The sequence below is a fragment of the Xenopus laevis genome, chromosome 6S (assembly GCF_017654675.1).
Source record: "Xenopus laevis strain J_2021 chromosome 6S, Xenopus_laevis_v10.1, whole genome shotgun sequence".
Lineage (NCBI taxonomy): Eukaryota > Metazoa > Chordata > Amphibia > Anura > Pipidae > Xenopus > Xenopus laevis.
In genome coordinates, this window is record NC_054382.1 from 118,420,871 (window position 1) to 118,439,933 (window position 19,063).

Genomic DNA, 19,063 nt, shown 5'->3' on the forward strand with positions numbered 1-19,063 from the left:
GGGGACCTAGCTTGTTTTGGTAGGGCTCTTGCCTCAGAACCAGAAAACATTATTACCCATTATTTTCCAAGAGATTTATTTTCCAAGAGATTTAAACATTCTCTATTTTCAGTTGTAAGAAAAGAGTAAGCTTATAAGAAAAGGGAACCTCTACATTATTAGCAACGCAGTTAAGTAAGACGTCCATGTCATTGCCTGCTCCCCACCCTCTTAAAAGCATCCGCTGCAACTTTCTCTGAATTATAATGCCTCGTTTTGTTTTTATATATCCACAATGTAGCACCCTGTCACGTGGCAACCTTCCAAAGATGGAGACCGCTTAATTGGTCGCATATTATTAAACAAGCGGCTGAAAGATGGGAGTGTTCCGCGAGATTCTGGAGCCATGCTGGGGCTGAAGGTGAGTGCATGCTGATGAACCTTCGTAGTAGAAGGAATGATACAAATGGTTAACCAATCGCTAGGCAGAGAATATTTATGGAAGTGATAGCATTGTCCAATTGTAACTACTCCAGTTGCTACACTTGGGGCAGTACGTTAAAGGAATATTGCACTGCCAAATTATACATTTACAGAACTATTTATAGAAATATTTCGCTGAAGGAATGTCTTCAGTCATATGGAGTCTGAGTTCCCTTGTGCATCATTTTTTTTCTTACTAAATATAAAATGACATGTTATAAAACTGCCATTAAGTGCTTTCCTTTGCTTTGCTAAGCCTTCTTATCTCAGCTGCTCATTTCACCTAAGGACTTAAAGGGGACCTATCACCCATGCATAAAAAGCTGTATAATGAAAGTCCTTTGCAAATTAAACATGAAACCCAAATTCTTTTTTTTTTTTTAAAACATCCATACCTTTTATAAACTCATTGAAAATTTTCAGCTGTCAATCATATATTGCCTGCCCCTCCTCTATGCCTCTAGAGGCGGGGCAGTCACTTCCTTTCACTTTCCATTCAGTACTTCCTAGATGTCACTGCACCCCTTACATTCCCCCCCTCTCTCCTCACAAGCTATACTAGTGTCTATAGTAGTGATGTGCGGGTCAGGGTTTTCCTTACCCGCACCTGACCCTAACCCGGCTTGCTGCTGCCTGCGCCCGCCCGCACCCGCACTTCCGGGGTCTTTTTATAGACCCATCCATGCCGACTGCCGATGACATCACAATGATGTCACAAAAGGGGCGTGGCGAGCAGACGTGAGACTATAAAACTGGAACCCGGAAGTCAGATGCCGGCATTTGAAGGTGGTGGTCGGGGAGAGCAGGAGAAGAGGAGCGGGTCCCGCGGGTATCGGGTCGGCCCAAACATCACTATTGTGTAGGGTATCATGCATGGGCATTAGGTCCCCAATTCTGGCACATACACAAGATTTTGGGGGATAAACAACTTGCCTTGTCACAAAATGGCACCTGCCTATGATTGTGAATTTCCAAGACTGAAGGAAACAAAATTGAAATAATAAATATAGTGTGAGTAAACTTTATTTTGCTCAATTAACATGATATAAAAGAATTTGGAATTATTTCTTAGGGTGACAGGTCCCCTTTAAAAATCTTGCAACAATTTAGAGAGTTCTCTGACCACTTTGGTGTAAAGGTTCCGTTATATAAACAGCTAGAACCAAGGCCGGATTTACATAGCTGGCGCCCCTAGGCTTGCTGTCGTTTTATTCGCTCAAATTTTCATCGTTGGGACGGGAGCAATGAGGATTGGTGTACCGGAAATGTATTAACAGTGGAAGCTTCTGCAAGTCTGAAACTGCCAGCCTTACTTACATCTTCCTCTAATCTACAAAGCCAGAGGGAGATTATATTCAATGCAAAATAAGAGAGTGAGTTTATAATTCCTGCACTGTTCTTGCCTTTTCTAAACAGATCCTGTTGTTCTTGCTGTGTTTCCTTATGACCGTGTGCCTATCCCAATGATTTGTGAATCCATAAATCATATCGCCCCTTTTGACCTTTGCTGTTATTCCAGGATTTCATCACCTTGACCGTAAAACCGAGCGTCATACCATTTCTCTTGGCCTCCCACATAATTCTTTCATTCATGATAAACACTTGTGTCTATAGATATGTGTATATACTGTATGTGTATATATATATATATATATATATATATATATATATATATATATATATATATATATATATATATACGCACAGGACTTGTGAGGTGCAAAAAAATAAATATAAATCTTTTATTTTTTTGCACCTTACAAGTCCTGTGCGTGCGTATATATATATATATATATATATATATATATATATACTGTATATATATATATATATGTATATATATATATATATATATATATATATATATATATATATATATATATACATACATACATACATACATACATACATACATACATACATACATACATACATACATACATACATACAAGTGTGGGACATGTTATCCAGAATGCTCAGGACCTAGGGTTGTCTGGATAACTGATCTTTCTGTAATTTGGATCTTCATACCTAAAATCTACTAAAAAATCATGTAAACATTAAATAAACCCAATAGGCTGGTTGTGCTTCCAATAAGGATTAATTATATCTTAGTTGGGGTCAAGTACAAGCTACTGTTTTATTATTACAGAGAAAAAGGAAATCATTTTTAAAATTCTAAATTATTTGATTATAATGGAGTCTATGGGAGATGGCCTTTCCATAATTCGGAGCTTTCTGGATAACGGATTTCCGGATAAATGATCCCATACACACACGCATGCACGCACACACACACACTCTCTTATACAGAAAACCTGTTATCCTGAAAGCTCATCTCCCAGAGACTCCATTTTTAACAAATCTAATTGATACAAATCACTTCCTTTTTCTCAGTAGTAATAACATGTTACCTTGTACTTGAGCATAAGATATAATTAATTCTTTTTTGGAAGCAAAATAATCTTGGGGTTATTTAATGTTTAAATGATTTTCTAGTAGACATAAAGTATGGAGATCCAAATTACACAAAGATCCCTTATCCGGTGATCCAAAGTCCCAAGAATTCTGGAATATTATAAATGGAGTGCGCTTCAGTTACTAGTTTATTTTAAGTGTGTTTAGCTTATTTGTTTTTGATTGCAAAACTATATATAAGTTTAATGAATAACATTAAATCTACTGATTTTCACTACTCTCTTTTCCCTTCCTCCCACCTGCTCTTTCTTCTCCTTTGCTTTCTTTTCTCATATTATTTATGAATCCATTTGTCCTATTATTTTCCCCGTTACCATACTGTTACAATTTGTACAATTGCATGCAATCTACCTATTGTAGATATCGTCTATCAGGAACCTTGAAAGTAGCGGGTACACTCCGATGCACAGGGAACCCCTGTGGTTTCCAGTGTTCACCGACGCCCTTTTGGGGCCCCGGGCTTTCTGCTGCAGAACCAACAAGGAGTTAGTGCGTAACAAGTCCATAAAAGAGGTACCGACAAGGATTAGGCAAGGAGTAGTCAAAAACGGGCAAAAGGGTCGAGGCAGGCGGCAAGAATCAGAGTAAAAAAACAGGCAGGAGTCAAAAAACAGGATATTCTAGGGAGGAACTCCACGGTGTGGCTCAAGTCGACACGTTCGCCAGGCAACAAAACCGCGTTGGATGTCCTGAAGGTGCAGGAAGTAAAGGAGAAATCACAGGTAAGAACTACATTTATCGGAAAACGCAGCGTGCAGCTTTTTCATCCGACAGTCGGATAAATGTAGTTCCAACCTGCGATTTCTCCGATTCCTGTATCTTCAGGACATCCGACATTTCGCATGGCGACGTGTCGGCTTGAGCCACACCGTGGAGTTCCTCCCCTAAAGAGTTGTAACGCTTTCGGCAGGATCTGTAAACAGAAGCCAGCTTGGGCACTGACAAAATGGAGGATTGCCTTTTTTTAATGGGAATTTGATGCCAAATTTGTGCCAAATGATGATTTTATGACACGAGCATCACAACGCATGGCATTAAACGCCACCGAACTGATGCCGGCGTCATTTCCGCATAGCCGATGCGGATGACGTCAGCGCTAGTGCGAGCCTGCACCGGGAAGTAAGAAAGCCAAGAGATCTCCGAGCGCGTCTTACACCTATCAGATAAAGACTTTGGAATCTTATGTGGGGAACTTGTCACATGTGCCCACAGCTAAGGAAAATGTTAATAATTTGAATGGTTATTGAATATGGTTATTATGTTATTATGAGGAGAGGGAATATATCAGTCCTCCTGCATCTAGGAATGTAGGGATAATAAGCTTCATATGAATGCTTCCTTCACTTTGCTTGCGGGCATACTATCTATAGGAAATGTGGTTGCATAGGAAGTGCATGACTCCAGTCCCCTCAATTAAATTGAAGAATTGTAGCACAGAAAAAATGTCATTCAAATTTTTAACACTAAAGCTTGTTTTTGAGTATATGTGGGACACAGAAGCACATTGCTCCTTTTACGATGTATACCACAAGTACAGAGGCTTTGGAAATGACAGTGCTACATGGATATACACATTTCTTTCTAATGTAAAATGTTGAAGAGTAAGCATTTTTGCATGACATTGAAACACCTAAGGTATACCCTCAGGAACTGCTAATAAAGCATGCACATTAATCATTGATACTCCTTATTAGCCTTAAATGCCCTTTGTGGGGAATCTACTACATATCCTTTCATGTTTGAGGGAGACAATTCCCCTGCGTTCTGTAAAGTTCACTTTTAGTCAAGGTGTCACCTGTTATCTACACATTTCCATTTCTTCGTTTCTCCGTTGCAGCTGCCACACTTTATATTGTCCTTAGAAGTTATTAAAGATTTCTGTTAGAATATAAACTTCCTTTTCTGCTTCGTGCATTTCAGACCATGTCGAGTACATGAATTGATGTGATAGAAGTAAATTAACCTTCATACATTATTTGTTTATTCAAACAGTCTAAAATGCAATCCCTTTTCCTTTATTGAGGAAATACACTTAGGGGCAGATTTATCAAGGGTCGAAGTGAAAATTCGAATTTCGAGCTATTTTAAGTGTACTTCGACTATCGAATAGTCCAAAATTTATTATGTACTGTCTCTTTAAAACTTCGACCATTTGCCATCTAAAACCCGCCGAATTGCTGTTTTAGCCTATGGGGGACCTCCTAGAACCTATTTGGGTGATTTGGTGGACTTTGAAAAATCTAAGTTTTTTGGGGCAAATCTTTTAAATCAAATTCGATCCAATGCGGTAATACTTCGATTCGAACATACTGTAGTCTATTCACCCAAAGTTAAGAAATTTGTTGTTTTTTTTTTTAATAAACATCACATTCGTACAAAAACACAATATAAAGTCAGTTGGTAGGAGCAAATCAATACCTGGAGGGAACACTCTCTATTAGATTCATTAGACTGAAAAGCTTCCATGAAAATTATTTTGCCAAGTAGAAATAAAGTTTAACTAAAAATGTCCAAAACCGTATGTACTTTAACTGAATGCTCAGGTAATAGAAAAAGTATCCACTAGAAAGGAAACTGATCCATGCATTCCATGTGTGTAGCTTGAGTCACAGTATATGTCATCAATAGTCACCCTTCATCCCCTTGAACTCAGCATTATCTTATAAATTGGTTCCTGTGTCTCCTTTATACTTAGGCCATGTTTGGGGTTTGGCCTTGAGCCTCTGTGTACTAGCTCCTGGTTGGCTAATCATCAGGGATATTGATGAGCTGAATTTTTATTTTTTTTTGAGTTTTGCCGCAAAAATGACGGCCATAGAATTCAATGGGTGTCAAAAAAAAAATGTGACGCATTGCGTGACAGAAAACAAAAAAATGTAATGCCCATAGACTTCAATGCATTTTGGCGAAGAAGAAGATTATACTACATTAATGGGAGAATGCAAAAAAGTCTCAAATTTAATAAAAATTAGCATTTCGCAATATAATCTTTAAACTGTTAGTGCATTGTGAATTTTAATTGCTCACTTTTAAGAATTGCTTAAAGGTGGAGTAATCTTTTGGAGCAAACCTAACTTTTTCAGTAAGAACTTTCATTACATTCTTTGCAGACTGGCGCAAACTATACAATTCCAGATCCTTCATCTGCTTTCGGAAGAGGTTGCTAAAAGCTATATTAAATTTTCACAAAGGAAAATTTGTTCACGCAAAAGCATCATTTTTTGCATTGAGAATATTTTTTTCCATTACCGACTTTTATTACATTCCCCCCAAGAGTGCAAATGTCATCAATGAATCCACAAAACAAAAAATCTGTCACAAAAGCTGGTCTTTACAGCTGAGCAATTTTACAGTGCAATGGTTTATAAATGTTTAAAGATCAGCACAGTTTATAAAACTGAGGATTTTTTGTTTCATTGAATGTTTTAAATAGTGTAAAATTGTGTCCCAAACACACACAGAAGCCTTTGGTTGTAGGATGTATTCAACAGGCTTTAGTGTAGAACTGCCAACTTTGCTCCACATGGCTGTGTCAGAACCATAGGGCATAGGATACTCTCTGGCCGCTATAGAGGGCGCCCTCTAATGTAAGCAGTGCTGCAGAGCAATGAATAGAACAATCAAAATGAAAAAGGTTGTTGCGAAACACTAGACATATCATTTATTTTGACATGCAGACAATGGCTGCCAGACATTGGGTCTTCTTTCTGAAGATACGGGATGTGTAATTTTGGAACAGTCGTCTGCTCCTAATCAGCAGAACCCAGGATTCTTTTGTCATCAAGTTGCTCAATGCTATTTTTTTTTTTTTAACAACACTTTTAGGTCGTTGGAGGGAAAATGACAGAATCAGGTCGACTTTGTGCTTTTATCACCAAAGTGAAGAAGGGAAGCCTGGCAGATACAGTAGGCCATCTCCGACCGGGTATGTATGACGGCTGCTTGAAATGTACATTTTCTGGTAGTCGCACATCCTTGTGAATTATTGAGATCTGCTTCTCTGCAAGTTTTTTTAAAAAAAATGCAGCCGGAGTACTGAACAAATGCTGTAGGAGTATGTTCTTTTGTCTATACTTGTCCCACGTTTATGTCTTCCTCTCTGAGATCACACTATTCCCTGTGAAACATCATCAAGTTGTACAGGTTTCATCACTTTAGCTTCCAAATGTTCCCCCAGCTATCAACCCTCTTTAATTGTCATTGCATACAGGGAAAATAGTCCATAGTTTTTTTATTGGTTTCAATCAGTCTTGAAGTAACTCAACAGGTGTTGAAAAGCTAATGTTGCCTAGGAATAAAAGCGACCACCAAATGAACCCTAATCAAAGGGCAAATCAATGAAACCACAAAAGATAATTGTTGGACTGCCAGTGTTGGACTGGCCACAGGTTTCATTGGGCCATCTTGCATCTAATCATTTAGCCTATTTTATGGTCATTTCTTTAAGGGGAAAAAAGGCATAATAATGGAAGAATATAGTTAGTCGATATAAAAGATAATAATAATAGGAGAATTAGGGCAGAGATCCAAACTGCCTTCCCCAGCTAAAATGTAAATTGCCAGCAGGATGGTACTCTAAACGCTTGGTTTTCCGAAGTTGCTGACGACTTTCGGAAAACGAAGAGCTCCGAGTGCCATCCCCCCGGCGATTTACATTCTATCCGGCGGGGAGGCAGTCCGGGGAGATTAGTCGCCCCGAAGAAGAAGAGGTTTGTCGCTGGGCGACAAATCTCCCCGAGTCTGAGTGTGTGTCTCTCTGCCCTAAAGAGTTTGAGTGAGGAAAGAAGGAATAATAGTGGAAAACTGGAGAGCTGCTGAATAAAAAGCTAAATAACTCGAAAACCACAAATAATAAAAAAAGGAAAACCAATTGCTAGTTGTCTTAGAATATCACTCTCTACATCATACATAAAAGTTAATTCAAAAGTGAGCAACCCATTTAAATAGCCATTACATAGAGACAATATATGATTGAGGCCCTTTGCAAGGTAAATACCAGATCTCCAAAAGGCCCAAAATTTGCACCAGCTCCATTCACTCTGGTATGTTCAGACACTTGCATGTACAAAGGTTGCCTTTGCTTTAAAATCTGAAAGTGATAAAAATGTGTCACTATATAATAATCTTATGTAATATATGTGACATCATAAATTCTAGAATAAATTCTTTGTTTGTTGTAATTTTACTGTGTGCCATAGAAGTATATGTAAAATGTCATTTGTGGACAGAATTGTCTGTCCAGTCAATGATTTTTTTGTTGGTGGATAATTTTATGTTGACCAAATATGTGCTTTATTGTAGCGATAGAACTACAGTTAATATTTCCTTTGCTCTCTGTTGACTCTGTAACTCAAAACTACTTGCTTTGACACCTGTTGGCAATGGTGTGTTTCTGACAATAATTTTGTAATTCACTCTTGATATTTTTTAAGGCAAATTAGGCTATTTATTTTCATCAGGTGATATAGACATGCTTTGAAATGATCACATGCAGTTGCTGAAATATTCATGTGAAAGAGTTAACTTGCAACAATTTTACTCCCCCCCCATGGGATTTAAGTTCAGTTCTTAAAACAATGCTTGGAAATTAATTTTTTTGGCATACAGTGTACTTGTGTTGTCAGGAAAGCTGCCAGTCATGGGATATGGCTTGGTGGCTTCATGAGTCTACAAGTTCGGTGTCCGAACAAAGACTGCATTGTATAAAATACATTTGTTGTTAAAGGAGAGGTAAAGGTCTTTTTACTTAGGGGTGCCAAAAAGTAGGCACTCCCAAGTGATCGCATGTACTTAACCTGAAATCCCAGGCCCAGAATTCTTTCAGCGAGCACCACGGGAAAGCGCTCGGCTTCCGACTTCTCCTCGCGGCTTTGCATGCAAAATAGTTGGCTATTTCGTTCTACTGCGCATGTGTCTGCCTCCGTAATTTGAAGATAGATCGCTCCGGGGTGCTCGCTGGAAGAATCCCGGGTTTCAGGTAAGTACATGTGATCACTTGGGGGTGCCTAACTTTTGCCACCCCCAAGTTAAAATACCTTTCCTTCTCCTTTAACTGTATCAACAAAAGTATTTTATACAATGCTTCTCCTTTAAAGGGATACTGTCATGGGAAAAAAATTTTTTTTCAAAATGAATCAGTTAATAGTGCTGCTCCAGCAGAATTCTGCACTGAAATCCATTTCTCAAAAGAGCAAACAGATTTTTTTATATTCAATTTTGAAATCTGACATGGGGCTAGGCATTTTGTCAATTTCCCAGCTGCCCCTGGTCATGTGACTTGTGCCTGCAGAGAGAAATGCTTTCTGGCAGGCTGTTGTTTTTCCTTCTCAATGTAACTGAATGTGTCTCAGTGGGACATGCGTTTTTACTATTGAGTGTTGTTCTCAGATCTAACAGGCAGCTGTTATCTTGTGTTAGGGAGCTGTTATCTGGTTACCTTCCCATTGTTCTTTTGTTTGGCTGCTGGGGGGAAAAAGGGAGGGGTGATATCACTCCAACTTGCAGTACAGCAGTAAAGAGTGATTGAAGTTTATCAGAGCACAAGTCATATGACTTGGGGCAGCTGGGAAATTGACAATATGTCTAGCCCCATGTCAGATTTCAAAATTGAATATAACAAAATCAGTTTGCTCTTTTGAGAAATGGATTTCAGTGCAGAATTCTGCTGGAGCAGCACTATTAACTGATCCATTTTGAAAAAAATGTTTTTTCCCATGACAGTATCCCTTTAAAGCACACATGAGACCTTCTTATGGGTTCCATTCTCCCTCCTATGGAAACACCTTGTTGGATGGACTAGTTTGTGTTTCATATTTTTGTATACTAATATTTTCTTCATCCAATTTTTCCAGGTGATGAGGTTTTAGAATGGAGTGGGCATATTTTGCAAGGGGCAACGTTTGAAGAAGTTTACAATATTATACTGGAGTCCAAATCTGAGGCACAAGTAGAATTATTGGTCTCCAGACCCATAGGGTGAGTATTGGTTTTAAATAAATCTAGTGTACTAAATCTAAATCTAAATACTAATTCTACTGTAAGTCTACTGTACTTCTTGTTTTCTACAAGTTTTGATGGATGTTTTTTATGATATATTCCTGTTGACATTTGGTATGTTTAGTGGCACCAGCAGGATGTGACTTTCCTCACCCTTTCTTTCCTCCCCTATTGTATCCAACTAAACATATGGATCAACCAAGCAGGGCAGTATATATGTCAACAAATCCCTGGTTTTACAATATTGAGGTTTTTGAAAGTAGTTGATAGTATGCATGCAGCACAACAAGGCGAATGTTCAGAGCACACAGGTTACAAATACAGGTTTGCTGTCTAATTGGTTGCTATGGTTAGTTGGCCTGGACCAATGTCTTAATGTTGTTTAAGGGGGTTACTTATGAAGGAATGCAAAGTGCAAAAAAAAAATCCCCATGGTTTTTTCTACCATGCACTTGGCCTCTGAAACTTGGGATTTCCTTGCCCTATTAGTTGCAACTCTTGCATTCCTGGGCTGCAGGAAAAGAGTTGCACCTAACAGTAAATTTCTTGCTGAATCTGGGCCATATCTGGCAGCTAGTAATTATGTGAGGAATCCCTGGCCTTGGGACTTCCAACCTTTTTTTTTTTTTAATTACAGCATCCAAAATCTAGTAGACACTATTGGATCATCTCAATGTGTAATCATTTTCCCCCATGATTTTATTGCAGAGATATACCCAGGATTCCTGATAGCACACACGCACAACTGGAATCCAGTAAGTGACCATTATGCTTCTATCCAGTCATGGCTGATGGTGTTTACGGCTTTTGTCATGGTTTATTGAATTCCATGTTGAAGATAAAGTTCTGAGAATGAAGCTAGTTAGTAATGTTTATACCCTCAGCTGAACTGAACTTCTTGGGAATTTAGGTTGATTATAGTCTTGTGAGTTTGTCTGCCATCAAGAGATAATGGGAGTTATATAGTAACAAGCACAAAGGTTGCTCCAGGTGTTGTTGCACACATCATCCTATCCACTGTTAACTTTGACATACATCAGTAAATGCTGCTTTTTGCTATGGATAAACAGGTAAAAAAAAACCTTCACCTGTTATTAAATTACCTCTAATGAATACTAGTTACTACTTTGGATGTTCCTTCAACTGAGCTTTGTGTTGTGAGTAAGAGTAGAAGAACCAATTCACGCCCATCAGGGCCAAAGTTTCAAATGGCAGAGTAAATTCCCTCCCCCAAACATAACTCAGCATATGGGGAAAAAAGTGTCATTTTCAGTTGTCTAGTGGGGAAAAATCACGTGATCTTAAGAATTCAGATTCATTTTGGCCCAACACTCATCTGAATCCAAATCCTGCATAAAAAGCTTGGAATTGGCCATATCCCAAACTTCAGTGGTGTAACTAGATATTACGAGGCTCCACAGCAAATTATTTTTCAGGCCCCCAAAATTTCTAGAGGTTAAACTTTTTTACCTATATTTTTTTAAATTGTATATGAATTAGGGCCTCATGGGGCCCCTATACCTGCTGCCCCCTTCGCTTCCTCTGTAGTTACGCCCCTGACAAACTCAGTGCAGAATTTGACACATCCCTATATGTGCTTGTACATTAAACAACAGGAATAGACTTAGCTTTCTATAAAATCATGATTCTATTTTTTTCCTCTCTCTCTACAATTCTTTTAAGGTTCTAGCTCATTTGAATCCCAGAAAATGGATCGCCCTTCTATTTCAGTTACTTCCCCCATGAGTCCTGGAATGTTACGGGATGTCCCCCAGTTCCTTTCTGGACAACTTTCAGTATGTGTCAAATGTACTTATTATAATGTGTACAATGTGATGGGAATGTTTGTGCTGCCCATGTGGGAAATCTCTATAGAGCTTCATTTAAAGGGCACTCTCATGGCTATTATCATGCACCCAACCTTTAGTCTGATTAAATTAACTCTTTAAATTTTTAGTTTTTATTAGTTTAATGCCTTAACCTAAACAACTCACTCCTGCTGTTTGACTTATGGTGAGATTTGCTTTATAGAGCAGAAAATTCAGTCTGTGGCTCAGATTATTATTATTAATGGCATCCCCATGATATTGTTGCTATGACATCATGGCATCCAAAATCCTCTTTTGAACCAAGTTACGTGTGTAATTCTTAAAGGGATCCTGTCATCGGAAAACATGATTGTTTCAAAATGCATCAGTTAATAGTGCTACTCCAGCAGAATTCTGCACTGAAATCCATTTCTCAAAAAAGCAAACAGATTTTTTTATATTCAATTTTGAAATCTGACATGGGGCTAGACATTTTGTCAATTTCCCAGCAGCCCCCAGGCATGTGACTTGTGCCTGCACTTTAGGAGAGAAATGCTTTCTGGCAGGCTGCAGTTTTTCCTTCTCAATGTAACTGAATGTGTCTCAGTGGGACATGGGTTTTTACTATTGAGTGCTGTTCTTAGATCTACCAGGCAGCTGTTATCTTGTATTAGGGAGCTGCTATCTGAATACCTTCCCATTGTTCTTTTGTTTGGCTGCTGGGGGGGGGGGAAGGGAGGGGGTGATATCACTCCAACTTGCAGTACAGCAGTAAAGAGTGATTGAAGTTTATCAGAGCACAAGTCACATGACTTGGGGCAGCTGGGAAATTGACAATATGTCTAGCCCCATGTCAGATTTGACAAAATTTAATATAAAAAAATCTTTTTGCTCTTTTGAGAAATGGATTTCAGTGCAGAATTCTGCTGGAGCAGCACTATTAACCGATTCATTTTGAAAAAAAATTTTTTTCCCATGACAGTATCCTAAGTTCTGTTAAATTATTATTTGTATCTATTTTTACATGCAGCCTATATATAACGAGCATAATAATTTTATGTAAATATTTATTTTGCCTTGAGAGCAAAACCAGGGCCAAGATACAGTAATTGATGCTAATTATTTTTTATAATTATTATATTTATAATACTATTATAATTGTATATTATTATAATATTAATTTGCAGTATTTAACTTTTCATTTTAATTCTGTGGAATTGATTTGCTTTGGTGATTTACTCATAGGGAAATCTTAGTATTTGAGAGACATTATAAAGTAAAAATACTTGTAACTGTTCTTAAACATTTGCCCTTACTGTGACTAGGGTTGCCACCTTTCTGTGACTCACTATACAGGGAGGGGCGGGATGGGGACATCACAAGGGCAGGTCAGTGCCGCAACGGGGCAAGATCCGTCAGGAGGGCTATGACGATTGGCTATCTGCGATTGGCTGATCACCATGTCAATCAAGGGGGATCCTGCCTAGTTTTCCTTACAGGTGTTGGCCAGTAGTTAGTTGCACAAGGTTTATGTGCAAGGAAAATCATACGGCAGATTTTTGCATTGAAACAGCTTTACAGAAAAAGACCCTTCTGATTGTGTCAAAATACAATGTTTTTCTCCAGGGAACCTTCCACCATATTTGTAAACAGACGACAAAGTTACACCCTCGTTTATTGGCGAAGAAGGGAACTTTTATGAGCCAGAAACTTAATTTTATAGCTCAGTTTTGTTTTTATAGCAAGGTTTTGTTTTTTTTCTTAATCCACGAAGAAACATTTCCCAGGGCTAATTAATACAGTGTATCCGAGCTTAGCAGGTACATCTGGAATCTAAGTTGCATGGTGAAATTACTTCTAAACATCTTGGCGATAAGTGCACTATTCAAGGGGAAATAAACCTGCTCCTATGTAATTAACTCAGCTTTAGGGCAGAGACATACAGGCAGATTTGGGGAGATTAGTCGCCCAGCGACAAATCTCTTCTTCTTCGGGGCGAAGAAGCCACCTTTAGATTGATTTTGAAATGGAATGTTCAATGTCTTTATATTGTATGGCCTGACAAAGGGAGAATAAATTAGAAGATAAAACCTACTTACACATAGTTTTGCAGCTCCCTTTTTAAAAATTAATAAAATATTGAATTTTTTGTTCTTTTGTCTGAGCTAATGGAATCTCTCATTATATTAAGAAATCAAGTGTTAGATTAATAAAATAAGGCATGGAAGATTTAAAAATAATTGCGATGTAAATTACAGCTGTAATATTTGAGGAATGAATATGGGGCCGCTCTGGCCTGGTATTCGGATTTCAGTTGAGATAACAATAGGGAGGATGAAGGGAACATTATGTTCTGTAGTACTGTACAGCAGCAGGTAAGCACCATATGCTTAAACCTGTATTCTTGTGGCACGTTCTGCCAAGCTCAAAGCTATAATTCAGCCCTGCACTTCTTTCAGGCTCTTGAAGCTTTTAAAGGGCATGTAAAGGCAAAAAAATAAAATCCCATTTTTACTTACTTTAAGGAAAAAGAAACCTATCTCTAATATACTTTAATTAAAAAATGTATACCGTTTTTATAAGAAACCTGACTGTATGCAGTGAAATTCTCCCTTCATTTACTGCTGTGGATAGGAATTGTCAGATGGTCTCTAACTGCTGAGCAGGGAAACAATCATACTTATGAACAGCAGGGGGAGCCCCCGCCTTACTTCCCAGCCATGCAGAACTCAAGCAGCTTTGTTTATGACGATCCCTAAGCAGCCCAGACCACACTGAGCATGTGCACAGTCTTAGTCTTGCAAAGATGTTTAACAAAGTTACAAGATGGTAACCCCCTGTAGCCAACATTGAAAGCATAAATTATTTGTTTGATTAGGCTTGTGGTGCAGTAAGTTCATATTTATATTTAGTATTCAAAATACAGCATTTCTAGCCTTATTCTATTTTAGACTTTACATGCCCTTTAAAGATGATTTTATATTCCTTTCAACGGAAACTTTGGAAGAAGAAGAATTTTTATATGAAATAAGTAGGTATACAATTCACTTCCCTATACTGAGTTTTTATACAGAATGTTATTGGGTAGGACTTGGAATGACTCAATATCAGTTCAAGACCTCATATATTTAATAAATAGAATTGGCCACACACAGTAGAGGCAAGTTTGAGCCACCAGCTTGAGGAAATCAGCAATGTTCAACCATCTCTCCACTGGTCTCCAAACTGTGGCTTCTGACTTACTTGTACATGGATGAAATTAAAATATTAGTACTTTGTGAAACTAAGACAGCCTTCCTACCCTGTTACTAAACCACTGTTATTCTTTGTGACATCCTTTAGGAAGCCTCTGTATATAAAAATGTCACTGTCCTGGAATGTGGTGCAGGAGGAGACAAGTTCTGCTTTAAAAAGGAAGAGTAGTGTCAGGAAGTGCTAGAGTTTTAACCAAAAGCTTTGCAGTATGATTTTTCACCCCCTGTGCTCAGTGACAGGCAGTTGCTTTTAAAAATAATCCAAATGACCATTAACTGATAAGGGTCTCACACACCTGGTCAATGAGCGTTAAAGGCATCCATTAATGTTAAAATCAATCAACTTTATTGAACATCCTTAAAAGCACTTCATTAGTGGGGCAGGCCTTTGGCTGGCTTAGTGTGTTTCGTGGCCAAACTTGCCGCTTCCTCATTCCACTTCCTCTTAACTCTTAATATTTACAAGCATCATTTAGTATTTATATTTATTCACGTTATTACTGGGAGCACAAAGGGCTACTGAAGTTGGTGCTAGAACATCTGATTTGAGCTAAATAATATCTGCTCTTTTTGTGTACTCTGTTGCTATTGATGTTGATTTCTATAGTTGTGTTTTCTTTTGAATTATCTTTAATTTCAGCTTGTTGTCTGTTTGATATTGTTTTATTGCTTTTTCTTTCTTTCTTTTATTTCCTTTTTTATTTTTATTCAAAATTTTGCTTACCAGAGCCAAAGCCTTAATAGAAGAACAGCGCCTTTTGTTCCTAGGGTTCAGGTAAAGGCCTTCTCTGCCTGAAAGAAACTAAAGCCGTGTGTTAATTTTTTTTGTTCTGTTTTAGTTTGGAAAATGCATTGGAGGAAAACTACACATTTGGTTAGTTTTCCCATGTTTTATGAAGTGTGTTGCTAGCAACTTACACCATGTTAGGAGCAAGTGCTGCATGGAAATGAAACAACAAATAGTTAAACTTTAAAGAGACACTCAGTATATGCAACGTGGCTTTAAATAGTGTCGTTTAAATGCCAGGATTATGTTACAGTATATATATATATATATATATATATATATATATATATATATATATATATATATATACTTACTGTGCCTATATGTCAGCTAAAACTACATACCAGCCGGTACAGGAGAGCTCCAAATGTGATCATCTTGTTTTTAATCTGGAGCGCCATGTAAAAGCAATATTATCACATTTCACCTTAAAATACCCTATGATACCCTTTAAGCACAAAAAAAGGTGCTAATGAAAAAACAAAAATCAGTTTTGCTAGCCACCCATAATTGTTACTTATTTGTTAAATACATAACATAAATCACCATTGTTTGTCCATAGGAAGGGATTAAAAGATCGATTAAAATTAGTCAACCATTTCCTCTTTACTGAAAACTCTTGATTGTTGAGAAACTATCATTGAAAACCATAGCCATATTGAAAATATTAGAATTCCTTTTAAAACAGTGGTAGTTTTATTCAACCCTTTATATAAAATGTAACCTTACCTGTATTAGATAAGGTACATTGATGACATCCATTAAAATAGTTTTCAACCATTTCCTGTTTGCTGAAAGCTCTAATTATTGAGAACCTATTATTGCACATCAATGTTATATTGAACATGTTAAAATCCCCCTTAAAACAATGGTAGTTTTATTAAACCCTTTGCAAAACATAGTCATTTGGGCTGTATTAGATAAAATATATCGATGACATCCTTTAAAATTGTTGTCAACCATTTCCTGTTTCCTGATTATTGTGAAGCTACAGTATTATTGATAGTGTTAATGTAAGGAAGATAACCTTTTGAAATATCCTTATTTGGGCTGCATCAGATAATGTATATTAATGATATCCATTAAAATGATTACCATCCATTTCTCAGACTTTGCTGAAAACAACAATTACCGTGAAGCTATCATTGCACAAATGCTGCCATGTCAATCAAAACTCTATGCACTTATATTATATTGTTATTTTCTTGTTTCAAATACAAATATGTTAAGCCACAGTCTCTTTAAAGCTTTTAATATCTGCCCGTAGAAAACATGCTTCTTATTGCATTTTCCAATATTTACCAGTTCCTTTAGTTGAAGATTGGCAAACGTATTTGTACCAGGCAGAGAAATTACAATATACAGGATTCTGCTTTAACCAGTTGGCTTAGTACTGTAATTCATGTAACCAGTGTTGGACTGGGATACCAGGGGCCCACCCAAAAACCTTAGGCCAGGGGCCCACCAAGAAAATTTAGACCAGGGGCCCACTATCAGTACTAATATTTTTCCTCTCCTAGCTCAACCTCTATTTATAGTTTTACATACTAGAATATATTATTCCATCTGTTTAGCCTCTTTGTTCTCATAGACATAGGAAATGGCCATGAAAAAGGTCCCACTGACACCTTGGCCCACCGGGAGTTTTCCTGGTATCCTTGTTGGCAAGTCCGACACTGCATGTTACCGCTTCCACTTCTAAATACTGATTCATATACATAATATGGCTAGACTTCTATTAATTGCTATGTGCAGTATTTGGTGCAAATTCTGGTACAAATAGTTTGCCTCTCTTAAATCTTTTTTGGTAGCTCATTCCATATTAGTGCATGTAGCTCCATGTTTGTTGATATGTTTTTTCAGACTCTGATAAACTGTTAAAAATATGTATGTTATGTAATGTAGAGAATATTGCTATAGTTGTAGTGTGTTTGTCAAGCTCCAGAAAAGAGTAAACCGTCCTCTAAATCTTTTGCTGGATATGTTAAAGTTTTTTATGTACTGGCTGAATTCCTAAGTGTCAGCCTAGAATCCAGAGCACAGCATTCATAATTAAATTAAAAAAAGAGTACTCAATATGTAAGCAAAGATTATCTTCCTTTTAAGATACCTACAAGTATTCATTGTCTGCATATTTGCATTCATACATGAGTTGAGCTTCTGTACTGGTGTCTTCTACCGAGAGCTATACTACAGTATCACTAGTGGTCTTAGACAGAGGGCTCTATTGCTTTAGCTGTGTATAGACCACACCAATGTTAATACAATATGAGTTGTCACTTTTTACAAATGCTTATACAGACATATTTTCCATCTTAACTGTCTTTTAGATACATAGAAACACCAATTGCACATATTGTGGGTATACTGTATTGTAAAATAGAAATGGGGTGTCAATACCTTTAACTCAGGACCAGTTTTTCAATAACCAAATCGTAGGCCTAATGATCTACTGCAAGAAAAAAATTAGCAACATTTTTTTTAAAAAAAAGTAATAATATTTCACTTTCTGGAGCTTGATCCAAAACGGAGCCTGATGTGTAGATGCTTGCAGTAGTTGTTTATCAACATGTGTACATTCTGTTGCTTTGTAAAAGATCCACCAAAATGTTGGACAAAATTCACATGGACTGCAAGATGTGCGAGTCCTTTCTTCTGAAGGATAGACCACTTTTTGGTTTTCGAATATTCTTCACTGTATCATGCCATACCGAAAGTTGTAATACTTTATCAACATTTGCAATCATCTGCTCATTTTCTAAACACTCCAACTCAACAATGTGTGTATGAAGATGAGAAGACATATCTAGATGGGTAACGTTTTCAAAGCTAAATGACATTGGTCAGGGACTTCGTTATTCAAGTAAAATGGTATCATTTTCAACTTTATCACTTGGGTTGATGGCAGATAGTCGGTCAAATCCTAATTACCTGTCAGTGTGCCATAGGCTTGACCTGTCCCTTAGAAGAGCAACGCATAATAGACTTTATTATGTATCATAATGTACGCCAATCTTCATATTTGAGGCAACAGGAAACCAGTATATAGATTTATTCCCACTGTACAACAACTGAGATGGGAATCGGCAGTTAAGCTGGTCTCAGTGTGTAAATGACATTACTCATCTAACAAATTCCGTACCTAAATCTGGTAGGAATGGGACAAGTCTCCAGGCTTCACTGCAGTCTTCATACTGTATCTTATTAATTTCACATGAAGTATGCCCTCCTGTTCCCACATCTTTCATTTGTGGATTGTTTCATATATATGGCAGCAA

The 19,063-nt window shown here is 37.5% G+C and overlaps 1 protein-coding gene across 38 annotated transcripts in view; it reads left to right on the plus strand.

Annotated features, from left to right (window-relative positions):
• LOC108719750 (regulating synaptic membrane exocytosis protein 2) overlaps positions 1-19,063 on the plus strand; it is a 358,076-nt gene that overhangs the window by 211,235 nt on the left and 127,778 nt on the right. For 22 of the 38 annotated variants that reach the window (XM_041567991.1, XM_041567957.1, XM_041567969.1 and 19 more), the window contains 6 exons: positions 281-400; positions 6,766-6,865; positions 9,792-9,915; positions 10,645-10,691; positions 11,620-11,732; positions 15,726-15,773. In XM_041567991.1, the coding sequence (XP_041423925.1) occupies positions 281-400; positions 6,766-6,865; positions 9,792-9,915; positions 10,645-10,691; positions 11,620-11,732; positions 15,726-15,773 (552 nt within the window). The remainder of the gene's footprint in view (positions 1-280; positions 401-6,765; positions 6,866-9,791; positions 9,916-10,644; positions 10,692-11,619; positions 11,733-15,725; positions 15,774-19,063) is intronic. The other 16 variants (XM_041567961.1, XM_041567962.1, XM_041567964.1 and 13 more) reach the window with 1 other exon arrangement.